The sequence below is a fragment of the Triticum aestivum genome, chromosome 5D (genome assembly GCF_018294505.1).
Source record: "Triticum aestivum cultivar Chinese Spring chromosome 5D, IWGSC CS RefSeq v2.1, whole genome shotgun sequence".
Classification (NCBI taxonomy): domain Eukaryota; kingdom Viridiplantae; phylum Streptophyta; class Magnoliopsida; order Poales; family Poaceae; genus Triticum; species Triticum aestivum.
This window is the reverse complement of record NC_057808.1, coordinates 313,522,217-313,536,716: the sequence shown is the minus strand read 5'-3', so window position 1 is coordinate 313,536,716 and position 14,500 is coordinate 313,522,217. Positions and strand designations below refer to the sequence as shown.

Below are 14,500 nucleotides of genomic sequence, written 5' to 3'. Positions count from 1 at the left end.
AAGGCCCCATTTGGAGTTATACATCGACGCTACTAGGCTGAATTATGAATCGGCCATGTGGTTTAGTCCGTGGATTATTTATATCTTTATTTTTTCCACCCTCACATTCAAGGCCCCGTTTGGGGTTTTGGAACTTGGTGCCCGTTTCTCTCTTCTATCGTAATGAAAAGGCAGCGCTCGGGCCGGTTGCTCGAAAAAAAACATGCATGTTGATGCTCATGTGCACTTTTAAGAAAGAGCTTCGTCGATGATCACTCAATCATGAGAAGAAATTCCACATTTAATTGATTTTTTATTCAATAAAATATTGTTATGGGCATATACAATCTGGTCGACTTAGGAATTGCTATTCCTCAGTAATAACCATCTGATAAAGGTCTTCTCACAAATTTATTTGCACGAATCTTGATTCTACATCACATAGTTCTTCTGGATGACATAGAAATAATTATTTCCCAGTCACATGAGATTTTTCGAAAAGAGGCGCTTTATTATTTAAGAGATTTAAGCATCACACCCGGCCTCTGCATTACTAAGATGTACACAGCCAAAAAATGTCTTCTCACACAAATGAAAAATAAAAAGGCGAAATACAAAAACATGAAGAGTCCGTATAACGCCTAAAGCGGAGGGTGGTCAATCCTAAGATCATGTTGTCACCCATGCTGGGTAAAAGTATCCCTCGCCGTAGCCTCCAATCGTGTACACACCTCCGTAAACAGGTCTCGATTCTCCACGCGTTGTAGAGAGGACCATAAATGAATAGTCCCGGTATATCTGTAGATAACCTGCATCAGGGAAGTACTTTTATCATTAAAAACCTTATCATTTCTACATAGCCAAAGCGACCAAATAACGGCAAGCGCTCCCACCCTGAGAAAAGTTCTAAACCTGTGATCAATCCCATGTAACCAGTTGCCAAATACATTAGCAATACTATAAGGAGGATACAAGACAGAAGCTATTTGGATGACTGACCATATAAAACGAGCCAATTTGCATTGAAAAAATAAATGTTTTATTGTCTCGTCATGGTGACAAAAGAAATATTGCGGACTTCCATGCCAATTCCTCTTAATAAGGTTATCTTTAGTAAGAATAACTCCGCGACGAAGATACCATGCAAAGATTTTATTCTTAAGAGGTATCTTCATCTTCCAGATCTTCTTCTTATTATCAACTAGCACATCAGACTGGATTAATGTTCTATACATGGAATCCACTGAGAATTTTCCATTCCCATGAAGGTTCCATCGAAATACATCAGACCCATGTGACAGGTGCACCATGGACAACCGCTGGAGCAGGATGTTCCACGATTGGAGTCTAGGTCCAATTAAATCTCTTCTGAATGTCACATTTGGTGGAAATGATTCCATTACCGTGGTGATAGTATCACCCTTGTGGCGCACAATGTTGTATAGAGCCGGATATTGTTCCCGGAGTGTGGCATTTCCTAGCCATCTGTCCTCCCAGAATCTAATTTCCGAGCCGTCCTTAATTGAGAAGGATCCATAGCAGAAGAAATATTTCTTCATAGCCATTAGACCCGCCCAAAAGTGGAAATCCCCAAGCTTCCAGTATACTTGGGATACCGCCTCGGAGCCCACATATTTCCTCCTCAGGAGGGTTTGCCATACACCTTCTTCCATCAGAAATTTAAACAACCATTGGCCGAGGAGGGCCCTATTCTTAACCTCAAGGTCATGAATACCCAACCAGCCTTGGTCTTTGGGACGGCAAACCACACTCCATTTGGCCAGTCGATATTTCTTTCTATCGCTATCTCCTTGCCAAAAGAATCTTGATTGGAAATAATCCAATCAATGTATAACTCCTTTCGGCAACTGGAAGAAGGAAATCATATATAGTACCATATTGCTAAGTACTGAATTTATGAGGACCAATCTTCCACCCAGAGACAGCAGTTTACCTTTCCAACTAATAAGTCTTTTTTGCAGTCTCTCCTCGACGTGTTTCCATTCAGCATTTGTGAGTCTCCGATAATGTATCGGTATCCCCAAATATGTGATCGGAAACTGGCCCAACCCGCATCCAAACAGTTCAGCGTACAGGTGGGCCTCGTCTTGAGCCTAGCCAAAGCAAAACAATTCACTTTTATGGAAATTGATCTTAAGACCCGAGAGTTACTCGAATGCTGATAGAATTAGTTTCAAATTTCTTGCTTTCTCGAAGTCATGATCCATGAAGAGAATCGTATCATCGGCATATTGAAGTATAAAGAGACCACCATCAACTAGATGATTTACTACCCCTTCAATTTGGCCATCAATCTTGGCACGCTCAATCATGATCGCAAGCATATCCGCCACTATATTGAATAGCTTGGGCGATACCGAGTCACTTTGTCGCAAACCCTTCTTCATTTGGAAATAGTGTCCAATGTCATCATTGACCTTAATGGCAACACTACCTCCAGAAACGAAGCTATGGATCATAGCGCGCCACTCTGCAGAAAATCCTTTCATTCTGAGAGTCTGTTGAAGAAAGGGCCACTTGACTTTGTCATAAGCCTTTTCAAAGTCTATTTTGAGAACCACCCCATTCAACTTTTTTCGGTGTAATTCATGGACTGCTTCATGAAGGATAACAACACCATCAAGGATGTGTCTGCCTTGCATAAAAGATGTCTGTGAAGGACGAACCACATGTTCAACAACCGAATTTAGCCTAATAGTCGCAACCTTCGTGAATATTTTAAAACTAACATTAAGAAGGCAAATAGGACTATATTGTTGTATCCTTTCAGCCTCATTAACCTTAGGTAATAAAATAATCTCACCGAAGTTTAAGCGAAACAATTCTAGTTGGCCAGCATGTAAGTCACTAAACAAAAGTAGGAGATCCGGTTTGATGACTTCCCAAAAGTGCTGATAGAACTCAGCAGGAAAACCATCCGGACCCGGGGCTTTGTTGTGGTCCATTAGGAAAACCGCCTTTCTAACTTCCTCCTCAGAGTATGGGGCTGTTAGAAGGTTGTTTTCCTCATCAGAAACCTGGAGGATGTCATTTGTTCGGGACCCATCCATCGAGAAGTTTCCTTCCTCTGGGGCTCCGAACAAATTTTTATAATAATTAGTGATATAAGATTTAAGTTGCGAGAAAGACCAGAACAAATAACAAATCCGCAGAATCATCTGGTATACGTAACCAGATACCGGAGTTCCATGTTGACATTGATCTTTATTCGCACAAACATCACACCTAGTTACTTTTACAATAGGTTTCGGGATATGATACATTGCTCATATTTCTTCATTGCACATACTACTTGCCACCATTCGCAAAAAAAAAAAAAAAAAAAAATTTACTTGCCACCAACGTGTGCCGTGCTAGCCTTGTCTGTCGGCTGCCCAGACAGCTCGCTAATCATCTCCTCCACCATTTTCCACGACGAACCACCTGCGGACATGGCGTGTTGTGCGTGCCCCGCCAAAACCGCCGCGTTCTTCGCCGCCGACGCCCTTGTGTCCCCTAACATTATCTCCCTCACCGCCCTCGAAACCTCCTCGCCCTTGACCAACCCCCTGGTGGACCTGACCCTGACACCGACCTTAAGTTCATCAACGACGAGCTTCGCGTTGAGAGGTTGGTCAAACATCATCGGCCACACCGCCAATGGCACGCCGGCGCACACGCTCTCCAGCACCGAGTTCCATCCGCAGTGGCTTAGGAATCCTTTCACACAGTCGTGCTGGAGGATTGCCGGTTGGTCCACCCACCCTTCCGTTACCACCCCCCTACCTTGGACGCGCTCGTGGAATCCTATGCCGAGGTCAGCACTATCGTCTGACCGCACGGCCCACAGGAAGTTCACCTGGGCGTCTTCCAGCCCTCGCGCCACCTCCTTGAGCTGCTCGTCCGACACCGCCAACAGCGTCCCGAGGGCGACGAAGAGCACGGACTGGCCGGCGGCTGCCTTCTCGTCCAGCCACCGCAGCCATGAGTGCTTGGCGTTATGGACTTCGTCGACGACGGTGAAAGAAGGTTGCCGGGCTAGGCAGAGCGGGCCGATGGGCCAGGCCCTGGGCCCGACGTGCTGGTCCCAGTGATCGATGTAGCTGCTCTCGAGGTGGTGGAAGGTGTTCATGATCACACCGCGGCTCCCGACGACAGCCATCGCCATCTTTGCGTCGAGGACTATCGCCGGCAGGGGCAGCGGAGGGATATCGGCCAGCAGGAACTGGACATGAGGGAACTCCGGCACCGTGTAGGTGCCCGTGGCGCCGCCCGTAGCGTCGCACTGCGGAGGCCCACATCCTGGCTTGTCGCGCACGAACGCCTCCCGCATCACGTGCGCGAACGCGGATGTTCCCAGGAACGACAGCCTCGGGACGCCGAGCGCGCCGGCCGACTCTCCGGTCCAGTACAGGAACGCGTCGGCGACGAGCAGGGTGGCGGGGGGACGCATGGCCGCGAGCGCCTCCTCGAAGCGCGGTCGCAGCGCCGTCGTGGTCTCTGTGAAGGCGGCGAAGGACGACGCCGACGCAACACCCTCGACGTTCTCCGCACCCTGCGAAGAGTGCCCGTCCCCGTCCGGGAACGGGAGCTCGACCACGTCGACGCCGTCGGGCAGAGCCGCGCGTACGAAGGCCGCGTTGCCTGGGGTAGTGAAGAAGGTCACGGTGGCGAGGCGCCGGCGTAGTAGGAGGTGCGCCAGGTGGGTGAGCGGGATGGTGTGGCCTCTCGCCATGAACGGGAAGATGGCAACGTGAGGGAGCTCACGACCGGCATCATCACATGGAAGGGCAGCACTAGGAGCCATGCTTCTCTGCTCTGCTTCAGCGCCTTGGAATGGATGTGGTGGTCTGTAGCGCCATATATACATACAAGGAAGAAAGTAAGGGCGTCTTTGACCGAACGCTCAAAATCTAAGGGCCCTCTTAGCTGGCGAATTTCCCCGAGAGATGGCAATTGCGAACGTTTTTATATTCATAATAGACCAGCGTCAGTTAATATGAATCATAGGGAGTGTACTAGACCAGCGTCAGTTAATATGGATTGGAGGGAGTAGCAAATTTCGCGTGACGCCGCCAGCCTGCTTTGGTCTTGGCCGGGGACGAGGGGAGCAGCTTTGGTCTTGGCCGGGGACGAAGGAAGGAGCGCTGCCCGGCTAGGACGAGGAGGAGGGCTGCTGTGGTTGAAGATGACGAGAAAGACAAAAAAGTGAAGAAAAAAAGTTTGCCGGTTTCTCCCTGAAATATCGTCGGAATTTACCAGACGAAGGTTGGTGGGGTTGCAGGATGTTGGCCGGTATGCGGGGTGGTTACCGGAGGCAAGGAACAATGTGGGGGTGGCGCCGCCATGGAATCGGCCAACAAGATAGAGGTGTGTCTAGCTTGTTGCTGGGGTGGTTACCGGAGGCCATGAAACGCGCGAGGGAAAGGGAATCTTTTGCTGAAAGTTGCCCTTAGCTGCAAAAAAAAAGAGTAGCAGTTAAAACATTAGAGGTTCAACTAGCTAACTGCACTTCTCAAAATTGATTTCTTTTGAACAATTAAGTGTTTTGAAAAGTTTGGTTAGAGATGCCCTTGCATGGGGCGTACACAACCGCAAACAACCCATTGCTTTCAAGACTCTCAGGATGAGATTGCTAGCACAACCAACTCTGAATGTAATCATAATCAAGAACAGACCCTGGGTGATCAGGTTTTCTCCTCGCCCCGTCAGCGGCACTGGTCCTCCCCGCCTCCGATGGCCTTTGGGTTGTGGAGGTGCGGAGACCTCGCCTCTACTGGTGGGAGGGGCCCTTCTCTTGTTCTTGTTGGGTTCAACATCTTGGTTGGGGTTGTGTGGTGGCGGTGATGCCCTTAGCAGAAATAACGTCTCACACGTTTGACCTTCGTCCCGATGGCGTGTCTAGCATCGTCGGAGGGCATGTGAAGGTGTGTCTCCGTCAGATCATGCAGGATTCGGTCGGTGTTGTTCTTCGGTGTGTCTGGTTGGATGCAGTCTTCGTTCAGTGTTTATAAGTCTGATCCTTCCGATCTACAATTCTTTTCATCGACCGTTGATCAAGGCTAAAACGTATATCCGTACCTGTTCATCACTTTAGCGTGTGGACGCGCAGAGGCATATAGCCTTTGGGTGCAACCGCCAGGAAATAGTTGCGCGAAGTTTGGTTCAACAAGTTTGGCTGGCATGCTAATAGCAGATTACATGGGTGGGCTATGTAATCTTGTTTCTGACATTGAGGTCATGTATTGCTGTAAACCTTGGTATTTGGAGACTTTATTTTTTCTAGGAAAAACTTCTAATCTATTCATCAATTATCTAGATAGTACGAAGAACACTAGAAGTAAAAATTACATGTAGGTCCACTAGCGACGACTACAAGCACTGGAGCAAGCCGAAGACGCGCCGCCGTCATTGCCACTCCCTTGTCGAAGTCGGGCAAACCTTGTTGAATTAGACAGCCAGGAAGCCGTCGGGCTAAGATCCCACAGGACCAACGCACCAGAACAACAACCGCCACCGATGAATGGAAGTGTAGACCGGAAGGATCCAACTTGTAGAGACATAAACGTAGATGAAGAAAGACCGGATCCAGGAGGATCCACCATAGACAAACGTCGACTGAATCCCGTGAGATCCGCCGGAGACACACCTCCACACGCTTTCCGACGACGCTAGACGCACCGTCGGACGGGGGTTAAGCCGGGAGAACTTTATTCCATCTTCAGGAAGCCGCCTCCGCCTCGCCTTCCTGAGCAGGACACAAACCCCAACGAAACTAAAAAACACCTAAAAACAGAGTCCTCCCGCCGGCAAGGTCCGGGATCCACCGCATCTCCATGGCCCTAAGGCCACAGGAGACGAGACAGACAGGCGTCAGCATCGACGGGAGGCGGAGGAAACCCTAACACATGTGCTTCTTGCCTCCCAAGTGAAGGGGTACGCGTTGTGTGGTGTTTTTCCAACGTGGTATTTGGTGACTTGGACCTATGTTTGATCAATGAAATGGTTGTGTTCATCGTATGATGCAGAGGCCGGGATTACCTCTTTTCAAAAAAGCTAGAAAAAAGAGAATTGTCTTTATCGACGATGGTTGCTACTCTGGTGCGCTGTTTCTATGGATCCTTACCACGATCACTTTTCGACTGTTTACTACAATAAAGTTTGCTCGGCTTCGATGACGGAGTGGCGGCACGCCTTCAGCTCGTCCCTGCGCTTGCAGTCGCTGATAGGTGGTTCAGGGACATGGTGTAATTCTTGTTACCTCTAATGCTCTCTGTACTAGTGAAAATGATTGAGTGTGAATATATGAGAAGTTTTAAAAAAAACTATGAATGCAGTCGCTATGTTTGATTAATGAAAGTTTCTTCTTCAAACAGAAGAAGAAGAAAAACTAGCGGTAGCTTGCCAACTTAAGCACTGACTTTATGTTTGACGGAGCACATGGTAGCCGCCGCATAGCTATCCTGACATTTTGGCAAATAATATTTGTCATTGTTTTATTAGCCATTGGATTTAAAAATACAGCGGACGCTGTCTTGTCGTCATTAGTTGACAATGTGTTGTACTGATTGGGCGTATGTCCTGGACGACGGGCTGTGGCACAGAGCGATTTGATATCATACTTACTCCTACAACGCTGCAGCAGCGTGGAGCCGAAGGGCACTGAATTAGCCTGTACCGGGGGCCGTCGTCATCCTGAAACTAGATTGCAACATGATTGCCACTGAATTGTTACATGCTGCACCGAACAGGTCGATCCACTATGATGACTGATCCATGACATTACCACAGCGTCAGCGTCATGGGGAGGGGGTGCAATTCTTTGGCCAGAAGACAACGTGACCAACAGATGATCGCCGGCGTCCCCACGAGCCTCCGCTCCTCAGAGCATCTCTAGCCGCGCCCCCAACAGGCTCTCTCAAGACTTTTTTTAGCGCCGGTGGCCCAAAATCGGTCCAGTCGCGCCCTAAGGATCTTATTTAGCGCGGGTATGGGCCGAAATAACAGCCGGCGAACCTGAGCCGAACCCAAACACCCGGGGGTCGCCTGGGGGCGCCCGCAGAAGCGAAAAGGGGCGTGGAGCCGCTCTGTTGGCGAGTGGAGGCCCTTTTCCCGCCGTTTCCTCCCGCTTTCCCCCCTCGACTTCCCTCTCATTCTCCATTCCTCCCGCCAATCTCCTCCTCCTCCCCTCCCGGCCGGCCGTCATGCCGCCGAAGAAGTACGTGGTCCCCCGCGCCGCGACTGATGCCGCCACCCAGCCGAAGCAGAGGAAGCAGAGGGCGCCGCCGTCCAAGCCCCCGGGCATGTCTAACGCCGACTGGAGGGCGGAAGTTCAACGCCGGGAGGCTGTCACCACCGATCGGCGGAACAGGGCCAACGCCAAGAAGGACCGGGACAGCGCGGCGCTCATGGCTGCGGCGGTGGCGGAGCAGGCGGAGCGCTCGGCCGAACAAGCCGAGGCGGCTCGCGCGGGGATGATGAATCCACCCGGCGGCCACGGCCCGTACGCCCCATGGAGCCAGCAAAGCATCGGGTCTCCGGCCGGCTTCTCGTCGTCGCCACAACCCTGGGGCTGCACGCCGTCGCCGGGCTACGCCGACGGTGACGCGCATGGCGGGTTCAACCCCAACATCGCTGTTGAATATATGGTTTGTGCATGTATATTGTATAGCTCGGCCCACCTCCTAGTAATTGTATAGTTGAGGTTGTGGCCCACCTTGTACTCCATATATACGTGCGCTATGCACCGATCAATATATCGTGAAGCATTGCCAGAACACTCGTTTTCAACATGGTATCATACCTGCGATCCTAACCCTAACCCTTGCCGCCGCCGCGATCTCATCGCCGTTGCCGCAACCCGCCGCTGCCGCGTTCCTTCGCCGCCGCCCCCATGTGCCGCCGCCGCCCGCGCTTCCGCACGCAACCCGCCGCTCCGCCCCAAGCCGCGCCGCCACCCCCTTGCCGCGCCGTCTCCCCACGTGCCGCCGCACCCCCCTCTCGGACTCATGGCCTCCCCCGCTTCCTCCGGTACCACCCGTAGCCGCCGCACCAACCCGTTCGAAGGCCCCGACCCCGTCGTCATCCGCGATCTCAACATCCTCGCTCGGGTTCCCGTCGTCCTCGATCACCTCACCTCCACCTACTATGCCTGGAAGACCTACTTCTCCCTTGTGTTCCGTGAGTACAATCTCCGGGATCACATCGATGGCTCCGTGGACTCCCGCTTCATGGAGGACGATGAGGAGTGGACGTCCATCGACGCCACTCTCATCCGTTTGTTCTACACCACCATCTCGAAGGACCTCTTCCACACAGTGGTCTCTGCCGACGATGACGCTCACGCCATTTGGACTAAGCTCAACGGCCTCTTCACCGACAACGCGCTCCAACGCAAGGTTTTCTTGCACTGCGAGTTTTTTGGGTGCCAGCAACTCGACTCGTCTGTTGACGATTATTGCATGCGCCTCAAGAAGCTTGTTGACGAGCTCCGTGACCTCGGTGAGAAGGTCTCCGACGAGCTTCTTCTCAGCACCCTCATCACCGGCCTGAACGAAGACTTCGGGAACACCGCCTCCAACATCCCTCTCATCACCAACCCGACCTTCCCCAAGATCGTCGCGTACCTGAAGCTGGAGGAGAGGAGGATGCGGATGTCGCGCACTCGGGCCACCCACACGGCCCTCACCGCCGGTACCCGCGGCGGTGCGCCGCCCACCGCCCTGGCTCCCCCACCCCGGCCCGCCCCGGGCCCCTTCCAGGCGCTGCCGCCGCCCGGGTTCCCCTACCCGGTGCCGCCACAGGCCCCCCGCCGCCCCCTGCCGAGCAGCAGCAGCGCCGGGGCGGACGCCACGGTCGAGGTGGCCGCAAACAGCAGCAGCAGCCGGCTACCCACGGCAGGGCGCCGCGCCAGCCGCAGCAGTAGCTCCTGCCGGCGCCCTGGCAGGCTGGCCAGAACCCCTGGACAGGGGTCGTTCACACGTACTCCATGCCTGTACCGCGCGCCCCCGTCCCCGGCTTCTTTGGCGCCCGCCCAGCATCTCAGGAGGCGCTTTACGCGGTCCCTCAGCCGTACCCGCCCGCGCCGCTCTACGGCCCCTCTGCGGCCTATGGGCTACCTTCGGCCGGTGGGTTCGCGGCACCGCCGCCACAGCCGCTGCCGTTGGCCCCGGCCCTCCCGCCGGCGCCTTGGGACCCCACGCTTCTAGCGGCCCTCCACACCGCCCCCACGCCACAGCAGTACACTGGCGGTGGCGACTGGTATATGGACACCGGAGCCACGGCTCACATGGCCGCCAACCCCGGTAACCTTCTTACCACTCACCCCGTTCACACCGCTGCTCGCATTACCGTGGGCGACGGTTCTTCCATGCCTATTACTCATGTCGGTCATGCTGCTTTTCCTTCTAACTCCATGGCATTATATCTTTCTAACGTAATTGTCTCCCCTGACATCATTAAAAATCTTGTTTCCGTTCGTTCTCTTACACGTGAAAATCCTGTCACCGTTGAATTTGACATGTTTGGCTTTTCTATTAAGGATGCCCGTACCCGGATGGTGCTCCACCGATGTGACAGCCCCGACGAGCTCTACCCGGTCCACTCATGCACCTCCTCCGTCGCTGCACCCATGGCGCTTTCCGCTGGAGTGGACCTTTGGCATGCTCGTCTCGGTCATCCCAACACTGCCACCCTTCGTCATATTCTTCGGAGTTTTTCATTCATGTGTAATAAGATCGACGATCACACTTGTCATGCTTGTCGTCTCGGCAAACAAGTTCGTCTTCCTTTTAGCACTTCCCCGCACGTTGCATCATACCCGTTTGAGTTAATTCATAGTGATGTTTGGACCTCTCCTGGTGCAAGTAACATGGGCTATCTTTATTATCTTGTTATACTTGATGATTTTTCGCACTATGTGTGGACCTTCCCGTTGCGGCGAAAGTCGGAATCTGTTGCCACTCTCACCGCGTTCTACTCCTATGTCTCCACGCAGTTTGGCCGACCCATTCATGCGTTGCAAATAGACAATGGGAAGGAGTTTGATAATCTTGCGATCTGCAACCTTCTCGCCACACACGGCACGATCTTTCGTCTCACTTGCCCGTACACTTCGCAACAAAATGGCCGCGTTGAGCGCGTGCTTCGCACTCTTAATGACTGCGTCCGCACCCTCCTCTTTCACGCCAACGTGCCACCACGCTTTTGGCCCGACACGCTTGCCACCGCATCACTACTCCTCAACATCCGTCCCTGTCGCACTCGCAGGAATTTTGCACCTCATCACCTTTTGTTCGGCACGCCACCCTCCTACGCTGAGCTCCGCATCTTCGGTTGCCTGTGCTACCCTAGCATCGCTTTCACTACTCCTCATAAGCTCGCACCAAGGTCCGTGGCATGCATTTTTCTCGGCTATCCCCCCAACACCAAAGGTTACCGCTGCTATGATCCTATCTCAGATCGGGTGATCACTTCCCGACACGTTTACTTTGATGAGATGGTTTTCCCGTTTCAGCAGGTACCTTCGGATGTTGCGGCTTCGCCCGTTCCGGTGACGGCCGATCGCGTGCTTCTCTTGGGCCGCCTCCCGGATTTGAGGGTGCCCCCCGCGCCACGGGTCGAGTTTCTCCCCGGCTGGATGCCTTAGGGGCTGCAGCCCTCCCGGCGCCCGCGACGCCCTTGGCGTCCCCGGCCCCGAGCGTGCCATCGGCCTCCCCGACGGCCGCGACGCCGTCGCCCCCCCCGGCGGCCGCGACGCCTCCTCGGCGTCCCCTGCGCCCTCGCCTGTCGCCTCGCCAACGACCTCGTCCGCGGCGGCCTCGGCCACGGCATCAGAGGTGGCGGGCTCTTCTTCGCCTTCGCCTGCCGCCAACCCGGACTCGCTGCCCCGCCCGATGACTCGCTCTCGGGCTGGCACTTTCCGCCCGAGTACGCGGTACACCAGCGATGAGTACCTTCTCGCTGCTTCCGTCTCTGAGCCGTCCCCTCTCCCATCGCCAGCTCGAGCCGCCCTTCGGGATCCTCATTGGCTCGCTGCGATGTAGGAAGAGTTCGACGCGCTCCAACGGAACCGCACCTGGCAGCTTGTCCCTTGGCCGCCTCGTGCCAACATCATCACGGGCAAGTGGGTCTTTCGGCAAACGACTTGTCCGGATGGCACTCTCGAGCGCTACAAAGCTCGCTGGGTGGTTCGGGGCTTTCGGCAACGTGCGGGCGTGGACTTCACCGACACTTTTGCCCCGGTTGTTAAACCGGGCACGATCCGCACCGTGCTTCAGCTAGCCGTCTCCCGAGCTTGGCCTGTGCATTAGTTGGATGTCTCCAACGCCTTCTTGCACAGCCACCTCGCTGAGCAGGTGTTCTGTGATCAGCCCACCGGCTTCGTCGACGCCACGCATCCAGACCATGTGTGCTTTCTCTCCCGTTTCCTTTACGAGTTGAAACAGGCGCCTCGGGCCTGGTACCAGTGCATCGCTTCATTCCTGCAGACGCTCGGATTTACATCGACTCGCTCTGATGCGTCCCTCTTCGTGTACCATCATGGGGTTGACACGGCCTACTTGTTGCTCTACGTCGACGACATCATCCTGACGGCATCCACTATCGCGCTCCTCCAGCGGCTCACTGCCCGTCTTCGCGATGAGTTTGCCCTGAAGGACTTGGGGCCCCTGCACTACTTCCTTGGCATTGAGGTGGTTCGACGGCCAGATGGGTTCTTCCTGCACCAGCAGCGCTACGCCCATGAGCTTCTCGATCGAGCCGGCATGCTTAACTGCAAGCCTGCTCGCACGCCTGTCGACATCAAGGCCAAGGTTTCTACTCTGGAGGGTTCTCCCGCATCCGATGCGGCCTTCTATCGCTCCATTGCGGGTGCTTTGCAGTACCTGACCCTGACGCGCCCCGACTTGCAGTATGCTGTTCAGCAGGTCTGTCTTCACATGCATGCTCCGCGTGACTCTCACTGGACCTTGGTGAAGCGTATCCTTCGTTACATACGCGGCACCCCATCCATGGGACTTACACTGACGGCCTCCGCCTCCACCGACCTCGTCGCCTACTCTGATGCGGACTGGGCTGGCTGCCCGGATACACGGCGCTCCACTTTGGGGTACTGTGTCTACCTTGGGCCGTCTCTGATCTCTTGGTCCTCCAAGCAACAGCCCACCATCTCCCGCTCAAGTGCTGATGCAGAGTATCGGGCAGTGGCTAACGCTGTTGCCGAATGCTCTTGGCTTCGTCAGCTGCTCCAGGAGTTGCTTTGTGATGTCCACAAGGCCACGCTCGTCTACTGCGACAACGTCTCCGCCGTGTACCTCTCCGCCAACCCGGTCCACCATCGACGAACGAAGCATATTGAGCTCGACATACACTTTATTCGCGAGCAGGTGGCTCTTGGGCGCATCCGGGTCCTCCACGTCCCGACGGCGCAACAGTTCGCCGATGTCATGACAAAAGGACTGCCTACCTCTGTTTTCGAGGAGTTTAGGTCCAGTCTTTGCGTCTCCGCCGACGCTTCGACTGCGGGGGGGGGGGGTGTTGAATATATGGTTTGTGCATGTATATTGTATAGCCCGGCCCACCTCCTAGTAATTGTATAGTTGAGGTTGTGGCCCACCTTGTACTCCATATATACGTGCTCTATGCACCGATCAATATATCGTGAAGCGTTGCCAAAACACTCGTTTCCAACAATCACCTTCCCCCATGGTCACCCGGCCCAGCGCACGCCCTCGCCCGCCTTTGCCGGCATGCAGTACCCTCCGTACACGTACTCACCGCCGGCCTACGCATCCTCCCCGACGCCACCTTTCCGCCGTGGCATGCTGCCCTTCTCACAAGCCTCCTCGTCACATCTCGGCGACACCGACGCAACGGAGGCCGACATGGACGACATCATCACGACTGGCTCGGCCGCCGCCGTCGCGTCCCCTGGTTTCACTGCCCAAGACGACACAATATGGACCTCAACGGCGACATGGACGGCGAGCTCGACTACGGCGAGGAGGAGCTAGAGGAAGAGGACGAGGAGGAGGAGCCGGAGCCTGCTCCGGCGAGGAAAGGGAAGAAGAAGAAGAAGGGGGCGGCCAGGACCGACGACCCGCGCATCAAGTGGGCATCCAAGGAGGATGATTGCCTCGCCGAAGCGTGGAAAGTCATCTGCCTCGACCCGATCACCGGCACGAACCAGAGCATCGACACTTATTGGGACCGCATCCAGGCCGAGTTCGACGAGCGCAAGCTCGTCGACCCCTACTTCAAAGGCGTGCACATGCAGCGCGGGTCGAAGGCAATGGCGAACCATTGGGGGCTCATCCAAATGGCGTGCGAGGAGACCGCCGCTCGCCCGAAGAGCGGCGCCAGCATCGAGGATCAGGTATGGCACGCCGGGCTCTCCCTTTTTTCGGCTTGTGTGCGCCCACCGACTATTGTTACTCGGCGCAGCTGGTGCGGATGTTCGCCATGTTTCGCGAGGACAGCAACGACCAAGATTTCAAGTACCTCCACGTCTTCAAGCGGACCC

At 54.4% G+C, this 14,500-nt stretch overlaps 1 protein-coding gene across 1 annotated transcript; it reads right to left on the bottom strand.

The window, feature by feature from the left end:
* Nucleotides 1–3,302: 3,302 nt before the first annotated feature.
* On the bottom strand, nucleotides 3,303–5,057 carry LOC123124757 (UDP-glycosyltransferase 90A1-like). Its single transcript, XM_044545317.1, has one exon. It carries the CDS (start codon nucleotides 4,847–4,849, stop codon nucleotides 3,329–3,331), a length of 1,521 nt encoding a protein of 506 aa, XP_044401252.1. The 5' UTR covers nucleotides 4,850–5,057; the 3' UTR covers nucleotides 3,303–3,328.
* Between the last annotated feature and the right edge of the window lie 9,443 nt (nucleotides 5,058–14,500).